Genomic DNA, 23,387 nt, shown 5'->3' with positions numbered 1-23,387 from the left:
AGGACTGAAGGTTGAATTACCCAGTAATATAAAAACCCCAAGAAAAACATCCAAAACAATTAGCATCATCAATATGCAACACACTGAGTTAAACTCAATTTTACACATGGAAACACTGCATGTATTATGCAAAATGATATCATGTTAATAGAAGTTCATACATGCATGACACAGCAGAACTGCACAATTTCAGATTGATTACCCATTTTTGCTCCTACAGCTTTTGTTTATATATTTTTTATTGATTTTGTCCAAATGTCCTTAAAGTTTCAAAAGAAAAACTTACCACAGTGATGACCTCGAGGTCCTTCAGGTATGTTCGCTCTGTGGTCAGAATCTCTTTGGCAATGAAATAGGCCTTATCGGTGGGATATCGCTGCGGTGAGAGACATCAGTTAACACTCGTGCTGTCAAAAAGAAAACTCAAAACTTTTAAGCAAAACTAACTTTCCCTCCACTGAAAAAAAACAAACAAAACAAACAGAACACCCCCCCCCAAAACAAACCTCCCATCCCATTGTTAATTAGAGGGACTGAGTGAGTGAGTGAGTGTGTACTCTGTGCTTTAGGGTTGTGAGGCAGGTTGTTGGAAGGATTGGCATGTAAGAGGTGTACCTTCCTCCTGCCTTCCTCCTCCTCCTCTAGCCTGGCATTGCTGCCCACCTCGCTCAGGATGGGGCTTTGCAGGGGCGACGGGGTCTGGCCCGGCAGGCTGAGGTTCGACATCTGGAAGGAGGGCGACAGGCAGAGGGGACCTTTAGAGGCGACGGGGGAGAGCTGAGGGCTGTCCACCACTGAATCTGTGGAAGAGGGAAAATTAAAATTATAAAATGCTTATCTTTATATCACCTTATATTGTGTCAGATTTCAGTAAAAGGATAAAAACAAAGACGGGTTAAAAAACTAATTATACAGATTAAACATGAGCTTTTCAGGGCAGAGCTTAAGACAACCAAGACCTCTGCGTGTAGTTGACCTCCTTCAGAAACCGTACGCAACTATTAAAATTGATCTTCATCCAAACCATTTTTTCCACCCCTAAATTATCTCATTTCCTATTAAAGAAAAAAACAAAGCCACAGATTCTAACAAATCCAAGTTCATCACACACAAGCCACAAATAAAGGGAAGGCAACAAAGGCAAGTAATAGTTCCCACATTTCCCCCCCCCCGCCCTGGTTTCAAACGCCCTCTACGAGGAAGACAAACAGTAAGCTACACAGGCTCGATTCACGGCAGAGAACCGGCTCTGCTGCTTTTGTTCTGCACAGAAAATCAGGAGACAAAACAAGCAGATGAAACGCCAGGTCATTATCTTAACAGAGTCATGGGTCACCACAGCTGTTCTTCCACTTCTATTAGAGAGGGAAGGGGGGGGGGGGGGGGGGGAGGCTGGGAGGAGAAAGAAAAAAAAAAAAAAAAAAAAAAAAAAAAAAAAAAAAGACCGCTCCACGACTCACTACTCGACCCGGAAATAATTGCTCATGCAAAGAGTTATCAGGAATGCGGCCTGTCTGGAGGGCAAACAGTTGTTTATAGTTTATTTGAAGTCCCCCCACCACAGGGACTGACACGAGGGGAGGAGAGGGAGTGGACGTCGGGCTCCACAGCGGGAGGATGGGGGGTTTGCTGTGGAATGACTTGGCACAAGGCCCGTCCAAACAGAGAGCGCGAGCACACACACACAGCTGGAATTAGGTTGAGGAATCTTGTGTACAAGTCCGACCCAACCCCCAACAGCATGTGCGTCTGTTGCCTCAAATATGACGGAAAACTGCTGTATATCGAATTCTTCCTCTAATAACGTTAGCAGGATCCCTGGAGTGTCATGCGATACACTCTGAACACACCAGGGAGTGGTGTCAGTGTAGGATATTAATGAGTCAATGCAAACATTTTGGCTGAATGACAGATTTGTGCGCAATAAAAAACTGATTTGTAGTTGTTCCTGCAACTAAAACACCGTCAGGATACAGCAGCAGATATATTATATGCAACATACGTAAACTTCATCCTCCACGTTCTTGACCATTAAGCTAATATCCAACACCAAAAGGGTTTGTGTTCCACCATTACTACTCCTTTGAGTTTAATCTGCAACTTTAAAGAATTTTAAGTCTGACATTCATGGTACCCAAAAGTGATTACTTTATTCTTTAAAGTAAAAACATACAAAACATTAAGTACAGGCTGTTTATGATTAGTAAAAATATACATGTTCAGGATTATGGTGTGATTACTTTGTGTCTAAGTGCAGGTTAGCTGGTTATAATTGTCAGCTAGTCGTTAATGAAAACTTTAGTTAAGTGGGAAGAATCACATGGTAGAAAAAAATAAAAATAAAGAGCCATCAAGACAAATCCTCCAGATCAGAAAACTCTGAAGCAAAATACGATTACTCCATGGTGACACAGAAACACCCGTCCACACCCGTGACTGCAGAGTCTGCAGAAACACTTTGGGTGTGTTTTGCCCATCCTTCAAAATGACAATGAGGACAGATGAGATTTACCCATCTGATGTCTACTGATTACAAAAAAATAAAGACAAAAAAAAACTGCATTGAGGTGCAAGTGCTGCACACAACAAAGGAGATTCTGTAAAATGTACAGAAAAATCAAGTAGAATTGAGTTCGGGCACATTAAAGAGATGAAAATCAAAGCTTGTATCATCGTCATCTTAGTTGGGTTAAATGTAGAATCAGCCCTTACAAATCCTTACACCAGATATATCTCAGTCGAGCAAACATTACAGGGAAATATTCTGTCCACACTGATGTGTTAATAACCCGACATGCCTGGATTTTTCCTATAAAATTACTTAGAAATGTGCAAAAAAAACCAAAAAACAACCCTGTTTCCTAAAAAAGTTATCAAAAGGATTTCCTGTAAGTTTTTAGGTCTGATCAAATGTTTGAAAAGGTGCTTCATTGCTCTGCTTTCATTTGTTAATCAAGAAGTTTAAAACACTAAAGCCTTACATACAAACAGGTGATACATTCATTCTGTAGAAAGTGGTGCTAACGGCGCACTTAATGGCTCATCAGTACACCGTTTACATTCTTTTTTTTTTTCATGTTGAGCTGAGTTAAAATGTTAGCTGGTGTTGGCTTTCTAAAAATATAATTATATAGACATTCTAAACCTATCAAAACAAAAGAAAACTACCACAGCTGGGGATTTTGGGATGTGAACAATGCTGACTTTCGCCAGCAGGTGGCAGCAAGGTACAAGTGGGGCAGGGAAAAAAAAAAAAAAAAAGACTTAATGGCATGCCCTGTGGTGTTTTTTTTTTTTTTTTTTTTTTTTTTTTTTTTAAAAAGGGGGGCTTTAATATTCATTTGAACAGGGACTAATATTGGTTTCATTTTTCAACCCTGAGATTAGACACAGATTACCATCTACCAGAAAACTCTACACTGCCCAGTAAGTGCCAGATATTATTTTTAAAAACAAACAAGTAGTTAAGAAGTTAAATGCTTGTTAAGTACTTTAAGTACATTTAGCTCATTTTTATTCCAACCTGTAGGTCAGGACAGAATTTTTTTTTAAAAAGTAGAAAATTATTAAAAATTCTGCATTACTTACAAGCTTAAATTATCTGAAACCATCATCTCAAGTGATCAACTTTACACACAGAAGAATAACTTTTCCATTAAAACACTCACTATTCAAGTGGAAGGTAATTTGGATAACTTGTCCTATGCTAATGCGTACATTAGCGTTTTAACAGGAGTCATGTTGTGTCTTAAAAAGATAAAGCTTCCAAAATAAATGCTTTTTTCCAAAATGCATTTCAATATTTTCTCTTAAAAGGCTAAATGTTACAGAGAAGACAACTGTAAAAGAGATGGCATTCGAGGCTCTCGTAAAAATAAGAGCCAAATTCCATGAGAAGATAGGAATGATGTTAAAAATAAAAGAACCTCCTCAACCAGACAAGGAAGGAAATAAAAGCTAAGATTATAGCACTGCCTGCAACTAAAGTTGTGTATGGGGAAGGTCAAAGTGAAATGATGTGGTGTCTTCACTGAGAAGCCTCAAAGTTCAGGTGATGGCGATGATGATGAAGAAGAACCCATCTTTTTCAACAACTACAAACATCTTTTAAGTGCTGGTTCAATGGTGAAATGTGCCGAATTATGCTTCAGTAGGAAATCTGCCATGTAGCCAAAAACTCCTCTTAACCTTTCACATAACCAGACGTGCACCTCTTGAGAAATGCAGCCCGCAGAGACTGATGTGGAAGGTTATGGTGTAGGGTTAAGAGGAGTTTCCGGTTACCACACAGATTTCCCGCTGAAGCATAATTCCGGTAATATAATGTCATCTCTACATTTGGACAGCCCTAGACTGTCTTCAAGTGCTTTACATTTTAACATGTGGGGATCCAGAGGGGTCTGCTAGTGTCAGAGCCTGCAGATTGTGACACTGCAGGAGGAACCCCTCGATTCCACTGTTTCCCGTCAAAGGATTGCTATAAAATAGGTTCTGCTCAGGGGGAAGGACGCTGTCAGAGCCCCAGTCGGAGTCTGAATCTGAGCTACCATTCCCTGAACCCTCTGTGGCAGTGGGCGGGTAGCTGAGCTGCTCCAGCTGCTCCACCAGGTCACTGAACTGCACCGCGGAGCTGCTCTCCGAGCGCACAGAGTACGCTGGGAAGTTGACCATGGAGCTGGCCTCCGACTGGATGTCAGACCCAGGCAGGCGAAGCGAGGAGGTGTCAGCGCCTCCGTAGCCCGCTGACATGGACTCCCCTGCAGAGCTGAGCCCCAGGTTATCCAAGGAGCTGCACTCTGAGCGGTTGTTAACCAAAGAACTAGTCTCAGAGTGACCTACAATACTGTCAGGGAAGGGATTGGGGTTCCCATTCAGATCTTCAATTCCCACACTAAAGAGCCGGTTTTTGCTAAGCTCAAGTTCCTCCATTAAATCAAAGTTATCTACTTTATCCTCCAGCCCATAAGAGTAGGCCTCAACACCCCCGGCATAGAAGGAAATCTCAGTGGGATCGTCATCAATGAACTCCTCAGTAACCTGCAGTGGTGAGCTGGACAATGAGAACATGGGGTTCTGTTTAGTACGCAAAAGCTCTGCCTCAAAAGCCTCAGGTGTAAAAAACCCCGTCCTCTTCCCTCCACCCCACTTGGCCCCACGCTCATTATCCTCATTGCCATTTTTGGAGGGCTGTGACTGAGCAGTGCCACTCTCTGAACACACAAACAAGGGGCTGCAGTGTCCTGCTGCCTGATTGCTGGGGGCACCTTGAAAAGCGTAGGGTGACGGGGAAGTAGGCTTGATGGGCTCTTCCTTCGGAGGGCTGGGGGGTCTGGTGGCTTGCAGAGGGGACTGAAGCTGCTGCTGCTGAGAAGGTGCTGGAGACTGACTCAGTGCGGTCAAAGGCTGGGGCTGAGGTTGGCGTTCTGTTAGCGGGAAAACGCTAGGGATGTGCATTGACTGGAAAGTCACGGCTGCGGAGGAAGACGAGCCCGGGAACCTGAGACTGTCATTGAATGAAAAGCTCTGAAAAAAAACAAAGCAACACAGAAGAGAGACACAAAAAACAAAAAAACAAAACAAAACCAGAGAGGACAGCAGAAAGAGATAAAGGGAGAAAAAGATCCGTGTTAGCTTATCCATTAACCAAATCTATGGCTGTATTATCACCACATGTTGCAGTATTTACCTGTTTTGGCACATCGGTTGCGAGGGATCGAGCCGACATTCTTACTTTACTGTTCCTTCTGAAAGAAAATAAGATCTCCATGTCATCTTGTAACAATTACCGTTATGATTTTATGCAGATTTCTCTTCCAGTGGATGCTTAAGAAGAATTAGAAAGAAACGGCTTCTCTTTGTGATAAATTGTGTGTCTAAACTCAAACACACACACATACCTCTGGTAAGGGGTCCGCTTTGCTCCATTTTCCCTGACATATTCCACAAGCTGCTTCTGGGTCCTTCCGCTGGCAGAAAGAGTTTTAATTAAACCACTTCAATGTACTAAACCAGTAACAGTGACACATGGCATTATTTTTATGTCTTTAGTCAATACCTGTATCTGAAAGAGGAGCCTCTAGTGAAAAGGACAGCTTTGGATTTGGGCTGTGGGTGGTCAAACAGTCGGAAGAATGAGTGGTACTCAACGCAGATCTTCCAGAAGACTTTGCACTGGTCTCGACTGCCCATCAAAAATTCAAGAGTGTCCTGATGGGGGCCCTAAAACAAAGATTAATAAAAAGCAGAATGCATACAGCCATCTGGTCTCAGTCTCAGTGTATATGAAATCTAAGATTGAAGGACACTGATAACACTTACATGGACTTCTGGGTGAAGCTTGATCAGGAAACGTTTTCTTTTGAAGCTCAGTTTGCGAATCTTGGACCAATTGAAGGTATTTATTTTTGTGTGGCCCTGAGAGAGAAATACAGGTGGAATAAAAGACAGACACAATCATCAGTAACACTGTTAGGATATATGCACAAGGAAGACATTTGGATTTAGAGCAGCAGTCACCTGAAAAACCTGCAGGCCCATGTGAGCGACAGAGAGGTTGATCTTGGTGCCTTCGCGATCAGCTGCTGGGTGGAAGCGGACGCCGTACATTTCCAGTTTACGGGCGATCTCTAGGATCTGGAAGTCTGATTCAGCAGGAGTCTGCCCCCTGGTATCAACAACATAACAGAAGTTATTAATACTCACTGTAACAGCAGGTCCTCTACGTGCTGTTCTTACAGTGCACAGGTGGAAGGGTTCCTCTCAGTGGTCCACTGACAGGTTCAGATTTATGTGCACATAAACAAACCCTTTTTTTGGCTCTACGTTCTGTGTAACGTGCTGGCTTTATACACAGCAGATTTAACAAACAGGAGAAAGATACTATGATGGGCCTAATGTAGAGTAGGGCCCGTCACAGATTTGTTTCCTGCCAAATTCAGTAAATAAAAATTACTGATGTGTTTCAGTGAAGGAACTGAGACCTCCCAAATAATTGCATTAGCACTGAACAAGCTAGATGCCAATTACACCCCATTATGGCTTGTTTAGCACAAAGACAATGCCTCTGTTAATCACAGTCAGTGCTTACACTACAGATTACAGCCAAGCAGCTCAATCGCATTTGTTGCAACAAAATTGGGAGATGAGCTAAAAAAAAAAAAATAATAATAATAATAATAATAATAATAATAATAATAATTTCAGCGCATTGTCAATAGAATCACAGTCACCGACTCAGCCGTGACGCTGTCATTCAATCCAAATGTACAATTTTGATCAGGCGGAAGTTATACTGTAAATGTCAAATTTACTGATATGAATGTGAAGTCGTTTTGTGTTAACAGTGTTCCCACGTAGTTTCAGTCCTTGGGAACACCATTTTTAGCTTTCTGGCTGTTACCGATTAAACTTGGGTGTTTAAAATAAAAAGCCTAGTGCCAGAGGGCTTAAAACGCTGCTTTTTAAAAATCTTCCCATCCGTGTAGTGAAATGATTAAAAAAAATAAATCATTTTGTAGTATCTCATGTAGTGTTTGTAATTTAGCAGCTTTGAGTTGCTCTAGATCACTTGTATAAACACACCAACATGTCACCTTACGGTCTTGTGATTCACATCTTCCCTTAATCAAATTAACTGTCTACCCCATTAATTTATTAAATTATTTCTCATCAAGTTGGGCAATAATCATCTACAGCATTCAAAGTGTTCGGTTTAACACTACACTATAAATACGTACAGTTAAAGAATAAAAAATAAAGTTGCCACATAAAATTGAAACTGAGCACGACAGCATGAACTTTAGAGCGAGCAGCGCGACCTTAAATCCCTTATAATTTCGAGGATTTTAGTTATCTAAAAATGGTGTGATTACAACCAAACAGCATGTTAGAAAGACATATCCATCCAATCATCACAGTCTTCTAATTTTGTTCATCTGTTAAGCAGTTAAATCTCCTTAGGGCCCTCCCCTGCCCTACTGGCCTTATGGCTAATAGACCGGCCAGAGCAAAGGATTAGGCCAGGGAGCTCGTTGCTTGTGCTTCCACGCTGGCAACCAAGGGAAGATTAGCAAAAGTCTTTAGAGCTGCCTAACACACTGGGTTGAAAAGAGTCCCCATTGGCCACAGGATAGCACTGCTTTAGCATGGGAGCCAATGATGGGAAAAGTGGAGTGAGAGGTTTTGTAACACGCTGAAAACTGGGAAAAACCCTCACTGTGGTTTGTTTAGCAAGAACACTCAATAGTCACACTTCATTGACCTCATTACAGTAAACCGTGTTAAACATCATTAAAAGAAAAAGAAAAAAAAGTGCACTGCGCCTGGGTGCTAAAGTTTCAAGATCAGTTTTCAGGAAATGACTATTTATTCGAGCTCATCCAGAAACAAACACCTGAACAAATAAACATGTTGAATAAGTCTCCAGCATCTTCCTACATAAGGGCCTTATTTCTTTATAGTCGTACAAGGCTGGTTGAGGGCGGTCACACTAACAAATTGTTTTCACACATGAATTTTAAGCTATTTCGGGTGAATATGTGTTTCTTTTTTCTCCTCCCCACATTTACTAGTGGCACACAGCAGGAACTGGCATGCTTGAGAGGAGTTTGCACTGCTGGAAATACTCTGTGGGGCTGTCTGGGTAACGCATGCAGCAGGGACAACATGATTCCCAAACGTAGCAGTGAAGCCTCAAACATGCTCCTCTATCAGATGTTTTGTAGAAAAGTGCAGGGCTACAGTGCAGTGGAAGAATGGCTACAGACAGCCAAACATGAGTAATCACATGGGATGGTTTTATGTAAAGCTTAGGAAGTGACATTTAAACACATTTTTATGCCCAAATAGCTGGAACCCATTTAGAGAACGGGACAAAATAACCAAGAAACTTTATACTCAACATGCTGGAGTGTTTAGTCAAATGCTGAACACTCACAGTGACTCTTTTCAGAATGGTTTATGCATGTCTGAATAAAACCAGGGAGACACAGTAATGCAGAAACTCAGATGTCTGAAAGAAGCAACACTTAACAGGCTGATGCGGGTGTTACAGTTTCCACATCAGCGAGGGACCACTTCGATCTGAGTGACGTAAATGTAGTCATCAAGCAGAGAGCGCAAGGCTCCGTCTGCACGCTCCGTCTTTAGGCAGACTTGGAAAGAGACAATACAACATAATGACTGCTTGCCTGTGGTGACTGCAGCTGTCTGTTTGCAGCTGAGTATAACCCCTGCCTGTCAAACCAACAAGGCTATGAATCCCATGTCTTATATAGGCCAATGGTACATTCCATACAAGATGCATCTGGATTTTTGGGGCTCACTGCTTTGGTTTTGTTTACTTTGCAGAAATGCGTTTCACAAACAGTCACACAGCCTTGATGCGGATTCTGCAACATGTGCTGCAGACAGCACAGAGCGCATTATAAAAACACAGCCAGAGTCCATCTGCTGGAAAAATTGTGCGATAACAGGCTTGCACAAAGCATACTTCTCAGCATGTTTCAATATTAGAACACGCACACGCTGATAACGACAACATGTGTCGCCAGCGGTGAGCTATGATCACCGACTGCTGGGTTGAAGCAGGGGGAAAGGAGCTAAAATGGTTCGTTTCAGATAGACGATCGACTGTAGGGTAACCCAGTACAAGATAAAAGAAACAAAACCTTTTTGCTGTGACTCATGCAAAGCTCCACAAGAAGAAAAGGTCTAAATACTACAGTACGTGCTGTGCGTGTGCACTTTTAAGAGGAAAAGCTAAAATCATTTGTTTAATTTGAAGCTTGCATCTCATCTGCCAGTGAAATAAACCCGTGCTATTTTTCATCTACCAGTATGAAAATTCAGCTTCTTATCATCCATACCAATCATGGTATCACAGTGATCGTTTGCATTTCCCCTGCATCCTCACTGCAGGCCAATCTAACAAACCCACAATATGATGGCAATGCCTGGAAGCGACTTCGATGTCACAGTTAACTTGTTTCAAATCGCCTCAACATGTGGTCATCTGGAGAAAATAATGAACTGCATTTATTCTCAGAAGTGCACAGTCAGCAGATGCATCAGAACAATCTGCAGGCGGCTGGTCTACCGTGAAAGTCGCTACATGACCGTCTGAAGAAGCTGAAAGTCTGGCTGACTTTAATTTTGGTAATGACATCAGGAACAAGGCTCGCATCCCTGTTTACGTTTACAGGTCAGATTCAAGTATTCTGAGTGCGCGAGGAATGCGAGAAAGGAAAGCAGCCATAAACCGAACTACAGGAGTCAGACGGTTAGAGCAATTTGGAAAAGAGGGAGAAAGATTTCACTTAGACAAAACTTACAGGTGCCTGCGATGGAGCTCCATGATCCGTTCTTGTACTTTCTCTTGGTAAGGTAACAGCTTGTTTATCCTCAGGTATTCCCTGTCTGCTGTGTCATCGTAGTCGCCGATCTCCGCTGTGATTTATGGAGAGAAAACGAAGCGAGACTACGCTCATTTCAGGTTTTAACAGATTGTTTCTATTCTTTTCTGACCTGTAGATTTGCTGTTACTTTAGATTATAGCTCACAAATGATTCCCTACACAATTTGCTGCAAATTACCATAAGAATTGCTTTTTGAATCTAGACATTTGCGCTTTCTCATCTGGTCTCTTAATACCATTTTACCATTTTTAAAAACCTTTAAGAGGAGGTATAACACACTGAACCCTGGGATTTTTTTTTTTTTTTTTTTACAGAGTATAAGAAAATACTGAAAAGAACCTTTTAAGATCTGTGGTTTCTGTGAACAGGATTATGTTCTGAAACAAATCGAGCAAACCAGTTACTAGAGATTTTACAAGTGCTCTTACTACTGCATAATTTAATTTAGTCTGATAACACTGTCGGCTTTAACAAAAACAGAAAGAACTTACATTGGACAAGGTGAGAGGCCAGCAGGGCACCAGTATTTTCTGTGCAGATCAACCTGCCCTCCATCAGATCCCTTTTCATTTGCAGGGAGAATAAATACCTAAAGGAGAGGGGGGAAAAAAAGCATGTGCACACACACACACACACACACACACACACACACACACACAAGCTAAGTGTCCATCTATTTATGTTCATGAGAAGTAAATAAGCACAAACTAAGCTCATCATGGATTAAGCATCTTTAGGAACCTTAAGTGCCATTTAAACAAATAACTCTTGGAAAAACAACGATCACAAAGTTTTTAACTGCAGAAAAAGTAATTTTAAAGAAGACAAAGCATAACAGAGCTTCTATTTAAAAAAAAAAAAAAAAAGGAAAAAAAAGGGGGAAGAAAAACAGAAACCATGTTCCTCCAGCTCCTCATACAGGTAGAGATAAAAGTGATATTCAAAAGGAAATTACAGTCACTGACCGGGTGTACTCCTCCTGCAGCTGACCCGGATCGGGGGGAAAGAATTTCACTGACAGTCTAAAAAGCGTATTTGCTGGTCCTGTAAACGCACAAGCAGATTATCAATGCCCAAAACACTTTATTAGGTGGATTCAGAGCTAAGAATCAGCCTCACTTACTTCTGACTTGTTTTGAAATGGGTTTTGTGGGTTCCAGCCAAACCTAAAGAGAAAAAAATAAATAAAAATAATAGAACATAATGTTAACTATAACTTTGACAGGTGGTGGCAGGATAACTTCAGTGACTCCCTTGTAACACAGCGACTGTTTGCTGCTTCAGCCCCATTTGAAACAGAAGAGAGATGTCACAATGCTGTTGGCAAAACACTGGCTTCAGTGTAGGAGGCTGCTCAAGCCGTACATCTGGGGCTGATTGAGGGAGGAATGCGCTCGATCCAGACAGACATACTGAGAAATTGGTATCAGCTGATTGCTGCCTGAATTCTACTCAATTCCTAGTCACACATGTGCCAGTTTGTATATAAATTTCTATTAAAAATGAAAAAAAGCTTTCTGGTTTCTGCTTCTACTCCAATTCTACTGGCTAACCGCACTTGAGCAGGCTTTGGTAAATGGTCAGTGTAGAGCATAAAAGAGGGATTACATTTGCCAAAACATTCCTGAAACCATCAGCTATCATCTGATGTTGTTTTAAGTTTAAAAACAAATAAATACATAAATAAAAACCTGCATTTGACCTGGATATCCCATAGCTACACTTGAACTTTAAAAAAAAAAAAAAAAAAAAACTACCCACAAAGACTGACTAGTAGCAATGGGCTGGTCGAGGAATGTCACTGAAATTTAGAAAACATTGGGGACATCAACTATAAGGACAACATTAAAGTTAGCGTCAAGCCAACTACACAACCACTACGCAATCAGTGATGGGTGTGTCGCTCGATACGTGGGCAGGATTACATCAGCAGACTCGCTGATTGGTTCTGGAAGTGTACAAATGCATGTGTAGAAATAATCAGAGGCAAAGTACTGAAACCATATCTATGGGAAACCCAACGAAATGAGTAGAATGCAAGTATTCCAAGTATTGATTTACCAAACATGTAATAAGCAAACCCTTCAAACACACGAGCTTTTCAAATGTGCCAATTTGAGGCTTATTCTCATCTTACTCTGCAGCACTGAATATCTGAGGATTTTGGACTGTTTTCACAGCTTTTTTTGGTACGTCATTTAAAATCCCATGGTGCAGTGGTTTACACATTTGTCTAACAAGCAAAATATGCCCAGATTGATTTTGAGAGGAGACATAAACCCCTTATTGTTGCTTGAGGAAGGCCATCCAGTGTAAAAATCTGCCAAACCAAGCAGGATTTAGAAACTTCAGATATGTAGTGCCATCATGAAATTTGGGGGAGACTACTCCTTAAACAATACCTGAACGCCACTTTGACCATTTTCCCTTCAAAGTCACCTTGTTCACCTGGAGACCTTTTCAGGTTCTGCTACCTTTCTGAAGTCACTCCTGTTTGAAAAGTTGTACATTTTGGATTTCATCCAAGTTCTCAAATGTTGTGCAGACAGCAAACAACAACAACAACTCTACTTTCATGCCCAGGATCATCGCTGATGATCAAACTGCAGTCCACAAGATGTTCGTGGAAGAGTCTGCAGTGCATGAGGAAGATTGACGCTATTAACCCTCTCCCCATAAGTCACAGGACTTGTTTAGCTCTGCTTTAACACCCTTTGGCATCTGGTGGAGAAGATTCTATATAAGCAGAAGTAAAACAATCAAACCAATGCTATTCACATGAAGTGCCTCTCATTGACTTCCACACATTTCCATTACAGCCATTAAATGCAAGTTTAATGGATGTAGAGGAGATCAGGTGAGCAACACAGAGCCTCAAGATCAACGAGACTGAACAGGACCTCTGGAGTGATATAGAAACAGCAGAGGTGCACACAGGGGGTGACCCCGTGGGACAGATTAGCCCAATTCAAATTAGTTTTTGGTTTTATGAGTACCGAATTCAGTCCTCACAGCTGGGAAGCTTTAACAAAGCGAATGATTCATGACTCGGATGATTAATCATGAAAACATTTTCCAATTATTTGTTAAACTCTCAATATATTATTATTCTTCTGAGTAAGAGCTTCCTGAACGATGAAATAACTGATGAGGACACAGCAGCTACTCCCAAAAGAATCTCAGTGTGTGCCCTGCTGGGTCACCGATAGTTCATGACATCAGCTGCAGCCAAGCTTCCTTCATACGCTCAGTAAAAATTCACTATGCGTAAAAGATTTAGTTTGTTAATGGAAGAAGCTCCTTTAAAAACCAGACTGCAGAGCAGCAAACGTAGTGTATATTTAAACACTGTATAGTTTTCAGTCCTCGGAAAGCTGAGCGTACATGAGCAAAGAGGCCGGTGCGTCTTATTAAACAACACTGGCCTCATTCTCTTTGAAGAAGATATATAGTGGGCTCCATAACTCCTCTCTGCTGCTTTACAAAAACTGCTAAGTGGTCTTGAATTCCACTTATGTTTCTGGAAGAGTAAAACAATGGAAAGTCTGACATGTGTATATGAGCACTGCTGCCAGACAAGTTAAAAATATTCCAAAGTAATATACTACTCAAGTCCAGAGAAAACACTACCTCACTGTTTGCATTGCTGAAGAAGAGCAACTAATGACTTATAAGTCCATGTTGTTCCCCGAATGCCCATCCTGTTGTCATCAAGCATTTTAAAAAGTTTGCCTCAACCAATCAGTGCACAAGTTAGCTCCTCCATGTCCAATGTGTCCGCTTCAAACAGGAAATGGAGATGTACGTACCCAGTTCATCTGCATGTTCTGAAACTCGAGGCCAAAGTAATCACTCTCTATGAGGTTGCCTCTGTGGAAAACCTCAGAGAGAAGGATCTGTCCAAGAGCCTTTGGCTGAAAGAAAAAGAAGAAAAGCAGAAGAATTTCATCACTATGTCAACACAAAGATTTCAGAAGTTCTGTGACAATAGATCTTATGAGAAGCGAAAGTGCATTGCTTTAAAAGACAAAATATTCACAAAGATTCCACAGATGGAGAGCATCATCAAAAACTAATTTCAACTAAGCCCGAAGAGAACGAGGACACGCTTGTGTTCAAAGCGAGCGCTGAATAAATGCCGTCTGCCTGTGTGGTGCAGAAAATATTCGCAGCTGTAAATGATCCACTCCATTGTGTGTTTTATGGTTGCGTATGTTCCATCTGTCGATTTAAATACTTTTTCTCGACTTGGATGAGTGTCTGAACTTACTGTATTTCGCCGTTTATCTGGGCCTGAGAAGTGTGCATGCGGGAATTCTGCACAAGTTTACCATCTCAATGCTCTGGGGTTTGCTTTCACTAAATGAAGAACTAATTACTATGTATGAAGAACACACTGCACTTGAGGTTTGGAATCCTAGCTTGTGATTTTTTGAGAAAATTATAGCCTGAAACATCTGGTTGTAATGTAAAATAGTATTTTTAAAAGCCTTATAAAAAGTACTGCTTTGCATTGGCTAAAGTAAAGGATTACAACTCAAAGCATGCCAGGAGATTTACTGTAGTCGGTCTTTTCATTACTTTGATACAATCACATGTTCTGCATTCAGAAAATCTATAAATTGCAGGTGAAACCTACTGACACAACATCCATAAATTTAGGAATCTCTTGTAAAATTCCCCCTTTTTCCACACATTCAAGGTATCTGATTCCAGCTGACCTCAAACGGAGAACAAAAAATGGTGTGTTAAAATACTTTGTCTGGGCTGCCTTTGAGTGCAGGCCAAACATACGATCCAGACAACGTCAGCGAGATTTTTTGCGCAATGACTCGGGAGCCAAATGTAAGGAACGCTTTGAGGTATTTTGTCAATTTGACTCATTCAGTGAGTGCTTCATTAACAAAGTTATTAGAGCAAAACCAAATCTTCCCTGTGGTTAGACAATGTTTCCATACACTAATCCTCATTTCTTCTCAGTGTTCTTGAGGTTTACCATGTACACCTCATCCTGTTACAAGTCGGGGGAAATTCAGTCTAACCAGCAAACAAAGTTTGAAACCACACTGTCAAACAGCTACAATCAGCCTAATCACCACACGATTAATGTTTAGGTTTAATCAAACAGAACTGAGGCCGCTAGTTCGACAAGAAACCCAGAAGCAGTTGGCAGGTTTGACCTGCTGAGGATTATGTTCTCAATGCAGTAGCCATGAGCAAACTATTTAATGCCATCTTCTTTTTCTTGGCACTTTGTCATTGTGTTACTCATTAACCCTCTGCTGGAATTGTGAACGTGTGTTTTAAGAGCACAGTAAGATCAAACTTTGACATGTAGCATTATCTTTTACAGTCAGACAGGGAGGGATAGCATTTTCTCATTGACCCAGCTAGCCTCTTTGCTAGCTGCCAGGTGAAGCCAGGCAGCTAGCAAAGAGGAAAGGGTACAGCTACTGCACATCATTCCCCCCCTAAGAAAGTTCTTTCCAGCATCACTGCAGTGAAATTCCATGTAGCCCGCAGATAATATTTTCCCCTCAACCAACTTCCTCTTATGCTGTCCAATTTGGCTTATCTCTCTGTGAAGTCACTGTTTACTTTGTGGGCACACACTTAAATGTTGGCAACCCTGCAGCAGTTTAAGTACAGCTGAAGTATTTTACAGTGGAACAACAAAAAAAAAAAGAAAGATAAAAGTAGATGTTATGAAAAATGCCTGAATTTAAAAGTTTATAAACTACAAATATAAATTGGCCAATAATGTACCAAAAGCAAACATTTTGGTACAAAAGCAGTCTTCAAGTTCAGACAACTCCAAGAAGCAACCACAGTACGAATGAAGTTTTACACTACACAGACATCAGAGTTAAACGGCTTAAAAATGAAATTGACTTTTAGTCGCGGTTGCCAATAAATCCATATTTTAGCTGTTGAATCACATGACTCATTCTTTTGGAAGGGCCTGGAATCTAAACTGGTTCCAAACTGTCCAATCCATTTGAATTGTTTGCCTCCGAGCTTATCAGCTCCTTTATCAGTGCTGGCTTATTTTTCCTGACAGTTGAACATTGCAACACTGTGACATCAGTATCATGGTGGTGGAGCTTTTGCACACCTGAGTCATATGAAAGCCTTTAAAAGAAACACTATTTGAGTTCTCAGAGTCATAGATAAGAAAACAATTGTACCGACCCGTGAAGGCCTCTGACACAGAAAACTGAGTTGAAACTAAATGGCATGGGCATATCCAGCCCCGTTTCTAGATATAAATATCTTTTGAAAGCATGAAAATCTACTACCAAAATTGGCCAAACTGATTAAAAATAATCCAAATTTACTTTGCTGTTTAACTCCACCTTTAAATGTAATTTATCAGTTCTTCTTTGCCACTAATGTATCATAAACCAATGGGCGGCACCGCAGAAGCCCTCCTGGCATCTTAAGTAAAGTCACATCTGTGATGTGACAGCGAGATCATGCAGAGTTTGTTCACACCCTACTTGTGGTGTGGACCACAGTCTCATCTCCACACCAACATTAAGGCAGGTCAATGGGTCACCCAATCAAGCTCCAAAAGCAGCGGGGGATTATGGCAAACAGATGTTTCTCTGGAAGACAAATCTCCCCTTGTTTGTGTGTATGTGCGCTGGGAGCAGGGGTGAGTACAAGTAAAAGCTTAAAAAAACAGCCTGCTATAGGAGAGGACTGCCTTCCTCATGCACAGAGAATTTCAAGGGGGGGAAATGGAAAAAAATACAGGTGCAATTCAAAAATGCAGGGATTTGTTGTACCTTGCATGACAGGTTAAACACTGTTTAAAGATCACGGTGAAAGGCAGAGGGCTCTAGCAGAACCTCCCACTGACAGCAGGGGTGTGTTGGGGCTTGCATTTGCCACAGTGGGAGGTACACTGTCATTTTTCACGGTGGTATACATTTTGACGTTAAACAGGTTCTTCGATGGATTTTATAACTGAATGGCAATTTCCCTTCTTCTCGCTGCCTGGCTTTAGGACACGCCCGTGGACAGCTGGCAGTCATGTTGTTTGTTGGCAAATCAACTGTGGAAGGTGGTAATCGGGATCAGATGTTTTACAGAGTGCCTTCTGCTCAAGTCACCTGTATAACCCAGAATTTACAGCCTCTGCTTGGCATTTAAAACATGAGGGGAGAAAAAGGAGAAGAAAAAAAATTCAGTAGGTGGATCCTCTTTAGGTGGTGGTAAATTACTCCCTGCAGCAGGAAAGATTACCATAACAGTAAGAGCAGAGAGGAGTTGTTTGAGGTATTTAACAAGAAGTCCTTCAAGGCACAGCCATTAGATAGTTTAGCCACTTCAGTACACAGTGGGGTAGCGTGAGTGCTTTGTGGGGATGAGAGCCGAATGCTTCTCAGCCTGTGTTTGGTATGAAGAACAAGATTACTGCTTTTGTGAGCATGTCCGCGTAACCGACGCCACAGATAACAAACTGAGATACACCACTCTGACATTACTTTATCCAAATTCCCTTTGGAAGAAAGTCTTTCCACTGGACAACCATCGTACAACACTTCCAGGAACTTATTTAGCTATCCATTTCAAACCATTATCTAAATTGACTTTAATTTCAAACATCACGCAACATAAAAACTGCATGCATAGAATCATTAGTGAGATCAGATGGGGAAAAAAAACTCTTAAAAATCTTTGCTTTTTCTGCTCCCAAAATAAGGTTTTGAACAGTTTTTCCTCTACAAGAGTGCCATGTGTCTCGATCTTGCAATCTCTTGTTAATGCCAGAAACTTCCACACAATTTAAATAAGTTTTTTTTTTTACCCCTCTGGATTGTAGTGCCATTTATTCATCGAAATTGTTCAACACACAAAACAATTATTCATTAAAAATCCATGTAAAAATGTCTCTAAAGAAATGACAATCTGAATAAACAACACTCTGGGCCAGAGGAAAATTGTGTATTGTTAACTTTAGTGTAAATCATCCAATTTAAAGGATAATTAAACACTTTGTTGCATTTCACACCGACTGCATCGTTGCAAGAACGGCTCACAGATGAAACAGGACTTTAAAGCACACATCACGGTTGAATTACACTGTTTGAGTTATCTAGTTAGTCCAAATGTGATTTCAGGGACAGGCCAGGGGGGTTTGGAATTCCTCGGCCCAACTTTCGACAGGGCTTCACTCCTGACCGTGTCCCCTTCCCCCACCACCTCGGCTCAAACTTTGTACTAGCCATGACTGCTCCCTCTGAACTGCCCCTCTTGGTTGTCAACCTTGCTATTTATGTGCTTGTTTGCTAACACTAAAGCAAAGCCTGCCTGGATTCCCTCCCACCAGCACCCTGACTATAAACGCATTTTCACACAGCTAGGTTCCGCAACCCACTCTCTGCCCTTTTTTTTTTTTTGCAAGTTTTAAGCTGGAAGTTAAGGCCAGCAAAGGGGCTGGCTGTGCTGGATAAAAGAGGCCTGTGTTTCCCCTGCCCCGCTGGCCCAGCCTCCCTGTCCAGAAACCACAAGGCTGAGCTTTCTCCTGTGCTGGGTGGCTGTGGGAGGGGTCTGTGGACAAGAGTCGTGCAAGCAAATGTCTGCTGATGATGACCCATGTCAGGTAACTGCAGCAGAGGAAGGCCAGCAGATCAAAGACTGATCTGATTGGACTGTCTTAGGTCCAGACTAAAGACATTATATGGCCAGAAATACAAACACCTTCGCACGCAATATGATTTTACAGTTCAGAGTTATCACACGTAATGAAAGATGTGATGTAACGGTAAAGAAATAAATATGGAGAATGACAGCTGTTATTCTAGGAATGCACCAATATATCAGCAGAATATTGTAATCAAAAGACGTCAAAATCTATAAATTATGCGGCATCTACATTTTAAAAGCACAACGCAAAGCAGAAATACTCCAAAAATGTTCCCATACATTTATCCCCCCTGACTCAGAGAAACCACACAAAACAAAGCAGAAAACAAGAACATCTATATCAAGAAAATTTGCACAATGGATGAATCCCTTGTGGCTTTCCTGTGTGTAATTTTGAGTGAAGTGTATTTTTGCTTCACTGTACAGTAAGAGGGGCAGTAAATGGCAGGTGATGGAGACTGTACACAAGATATTTGGGCAGCTGAGCAACCAAAACGCCACAATGAGGGGAGGCAGTTACTTGAAGGCCACAACCATGGCAAACATTCCACACTGCAATTTTGTATCTATTTTTGCACACGGACTCCACGAGGGAGAAAAAAAATATATAATTAAAAGCATAGGAAAAGTTGTGCTGGCTCAATCAGTTCTCTTTGAAGTGACTGGACAGATAGGCACAAACTGAGCGCACATTTCTGATGCGTTTAGCTGAGCAGCCATTCAATACACAAGGATAAAAACTATTCACCCACCAGCCCACGACTCCTCACAATGAATGAACAGAAATATTAAGCAGTGAACAACAGAGCCTCTCAGAGGCCATCTTGTTCCTGGTAAACTCCAGTCTGCTTGACAACAGCACTGCCGTCATTCTCTTTTTGCAGCCATGTATTTCGGTCTGCCACCTCCTATCAACACCACGTGCGGAGCCGCGCTGAACTCAGACCTCAGTCAGCCTGTCAGAACTCAGAGAACCACATTTTCTTGAGACCAATTAAATTTTCTTCAGACTGAACAGCACACAGGTCTGCTTCCATGCAAGTCTAACATATGCCCGTTACGCGCTATTAGCTTAAGACTTTGAGACAACATATGGTGCATAAGATTATGAAACGTCTGCCTCAGCAGTACTCCTGAACTGCAACTCTTGTGGCTACACAAGGATTTAGGATACACACAGGAAAGTATAAATATACAAACCTATTCGAACACAATTAGCAGCTGCCAGGTCTTTTTATTACACTTCACCATCAACCAGCCACTGAATTGAGCATTTAATCATTGTACAGACTCTACTTTGATTTGTTTTCCCCTTCACATAAAAAGCCAGGAAGCATGCTCTGATAGAGTGGCTTCCTTATTGCTTCCTATTGGCCTTCTCGGTGACTCCTGCTGCAACTTGGCAAGCAGACATGGCAAAGCAGAGTCACAGCATGGATCTCAAAGTTTGTTCAACAGCGAGTATTTAAATGGGATCAACTTCTCTAAAGTAATTCCAATGAATAGAAGAAAACAAAAGCAAGAATATTTGGCTAGGATTTATACACTGTGTGTGATGACTGTGTGAGTAACCAAATGCTTCTGTAAAATTTAGACTTCGTAAATCCCCCCCCGAAAAAAAGAATTATAAAAACAACCCAGAAAGACCAGACTCCTAACTTTTAATACCTACTCCTTTGGAAGTCAAGCTTTAGGGACAGTAAAGAGAACTGCTACCACTTGGACCTGGAGCAGAAATCACAGCCAAGAAACCAAGAGGCGCCCTGCTGAGTTACACTAAGTTGCCCCAATAAGAAGCCTTAAAGAGGAAGGGATTTCAGCACCAAAGCCATGTGGCAGCTGTCACCAAGACACACAGACACACACAAACCAGGGCGACCAAGGCCTCCAAGGTAAGATGGAGCAATCCGGAGACATATTTTAAGTAAACAAACGAGGATGCACGAACCACACACAGTAGAACCTACTTCTATATCAAAGAACTCCTGAGAGTCGTCCAGCCCCTGCACACGGATCTGTATTCCTCTGCCTTGGCTTATTCTCCTGTTGACCATGTTACCACTGAGACTCTGGCCCGGCTCCAGAGTGCTGATCCCAGCATTGAACTGGGCTCCCAGTCTTGTGCCAGGGGTCTGCAGGACCCTGTATGAACCCTCTATCTCCCCCATTCCAGCTCAGGGAAACGCTCCTGCAAATTCAGAAAGCAACAAATATTAACACAAAACTTCCACTGATCAAATATTTTCTTTGTTCTAAGGACAAACTATTTGGGCATAAAAAAACAAAAAACAAAAACAGTCCAAACAGCTTCCTTTAACTGCGAAGTTGCGAAGCCGTTTACGCACACCTGAGGCTCCTTCATAGGAAATGGACCGCATTACGCTTACATACAGAAGACTAAAGTAATAATGACCCAAACCATTTATATTTAACCTCAAGCAGAAGTGCAGGTTGGCACAAAAGACGGCCTAACATACGAAAAGAACCGACGGCGCACCGATTTTGCCCTTCATGCGGGGCCCAAAAGTCCCACCAAGACGTAAACCGCGTTTACAGCAACACTTAAAGCCAGAAAAGCTTTCGGGAAAAGCATGAGGAATGTTTAAGGTGAGGTTTGTTTTCTTGATGAGAAACTCAGCTCAGTGGATTCCAGTGTACGGTCGAGAACCGAAGCTAAGTTAATTATCTTAACCGAGAATTAGATCCGAAAAAGTCGCCACACGAGAAAACAAAAAAGGAAATTTGCTCAAAAGCGGTTTTAAACTTACCGTTCTGCCCGAAATGAAACTAAACGCTAAAAGTTTGAAACGCCGAAGAGGACACTACTCCGCTCCATGGTCGTCGTCAGCCAAACGAGTGCGCACTCAACAGCGGTTTATCATTGGCTACAGCAGAGCCGTCTGTCCTGCCATTGGTTCAAATGTGGCTAAGGATCGTAGGCAGGAGAGCCAAGATATACTTTCTTCTACTTTAAATGGCTTTCACGGATGGAGAAGAAGGAACTCACCAGTCGGAATATTTCTTTTACGAGAGTAATGTTGCAAAAAGTAAATGGGGATTTGCGCCAAGAGTCAAAGTCGATAATAAGAAGTGTTTTATATCATTAGTTTGGTCTGATTTGACCCACAAAGCGAAACTGCCATTATTTAAGTTTGGGCTAAAGTCTGACCCGTAGGTGATGTAAATAGACTTCACTGTAAACTTCTAAGTGGTACAAATTTAGTAACACAAATTTAGTAAAACTATGTGAGGTAAGGAGGAGGACTTTTTTTTATTGTGGAGGCGCTCCCCCTACTGTTCTCTCTCAAAAAATCCCAAACAACGTTGCATCATGCTTTAAAAATGCTTTGATAGGTTCTATAATTAAATCTGATGTATATGCACGCATTTCGACTGAATGTGTGTTTCTCATAAACCAAAATGTGTACCAACACACCGCAGAAATAATGTTTATGCTGAAGTACAAGTATTGATAATAGAAATCCTGTTTGGAATGAGGAATGATGGGGATAAGGCGAGGCTATGGGTTACTAATCGAATGCAATCGATTAACTGATCATCAGTAAGCGGGAGCACCTCTATGAAGGCAGAGGTTTTGGCAGTTTGCTGGTCTGGAGCAGTCAGGTCAGACCATTTACAAGTGGAAAACACTCATGGCACTTGGTAGTCCCCCCCAGGAATGGAACTGGTGTCAAGCCAGCCTCCAATTCGAGACTTGCAGTCAAGCCAGCCTCCAGTTTGTTTTACGTTCCCTGTGTATTCAAAGTATTACGGGAATGGATGTGGAAACCGGATTTCAAAATAAAAGCCAACTTCGAGTGAATTAACAGATATGTTAAGAACATAATAACATATAATTTAGGCTTCTTTTTTTTTTTTTACAAACTCTAATGTTAGATCTATATGACACAGCCTTGTACCCTAATTGTGCCCTGTCACTATCAAGGCCATCTTATTTTGGATTTCAAAGTAAAAGCCCTGTGAATCTTCATTTTTGAACTACTCTTTCAATGACTTAATAATGCTCTTAAAAGCAAAAGTCGTATTTCCAAATACTATTTGAACTTTATATCAACACTTTCCAACCACAGTCTTTTTACAGTGATACCATATCAATATCAAGTCAGTCTGATTTTGCCTTTCATAGTAATGGCCCTTTGAAATTGTCCATAATTGACTTAATCTTCTAACGATTCAAAATGCTCTAAAATGAAAAATTCTTGTTTCCACAGGGTAATTCCACCTTAGATCAACAGTATACAGCCCCACAGTGATACCATATCAATATCAAGTCATTCTGATTATGCCTTCCAAAAT

At 41.4% G+C, this 23,387-nt stretch overlaps 1 protein-coding gene across 2 annotated transcripts in view; it reads right to left on the bottom strand.

Annotated features, from left to right (window-relative positions):
• Nucleotides 1-21,997, bottom strand: part of farp2 (FERM, RhoGEF and pleckstrin domain protein 2) — a 30,491-nt gene extending 8,494 nt beyond the window's left edge. Inside the window, exons 1-15 of one of the 2 annotated variants that reach the window (XM_080877269.1) lie at nt 21,839-21,997; nt 21,038-21,258; nt 14,225-14,329; nt 11,539-11,581; nt 11,381-11,459; nt 10,907-11,004; nt 10,332-10,446; nt 6,517-6,664; nt 6,319-6,414; nt 6,056-6,219; nt 5,898-5,966; nt 5,687-5,744; nt 5,265-5,523; nt 664-800; nt 287-376 (exon numbers count right to left, since the gene is read on the bottom strand). In XM_080877269.1, the coding sequence (XP_080733395.1) occupies nt 287-376; nt 664-800; nt 5,265-5,523; nt 5,687-5,744; nt 5,898-5,966; nt 6,056-6,219; nt 6,319-6,414; nt 6,517-6,664; nt 10,332-10,446; nt 10,907-11,004; nt 11,381-11,459; nt 11,539-11,581; nt 14,225-14,329; nt 21,038-21,238 (1,662 nt within the window). In that variant the 5' untranslated portion in view covers nt 21,239-21,258; nt 21,839-21,997. Of the gene's footprint in view, nt 1-286; nt 377-615; nt 801-5,264; nt 5,524-5,686; nt 5,745-5,897; nt 5,967-6,055; nt 6,220-6,318; nt 6,415-6,516; nt 6,665-10,331; nt 10,447-10,906; nt 11,005-11,380; nt 11,460-11,538; nt 11,582-14,224; nt 14,330-21,037; nt 21,259-21,838 lie in introns of both variants that reach the window. The other variant, XM_080877268.1, reaches the window with a different exon arrangement.
• Nucleotides 21,998-23,387: the final 1,390 nt, after the last annotated feature.

The sequence above is a fragment of the Rhamphochromis sp. 'chilingali' genome, assembly GCF_963969265.1.
Source record: "Rhamphochromis sp. 'chilingali' genome assembly, chromosome: 3".
NCBI classification, from domain to species: domain Eukaryota; kingdom Metazoa; phylum Chordata; class Actinopteri; order Cichliformes; family Cichlidae; genus Rhamphochromis; species Rhamphochromis sp. 'chilingali'.
This window is presented reverse-complemented; position numbering and strand designations above follow the sequence as displayed.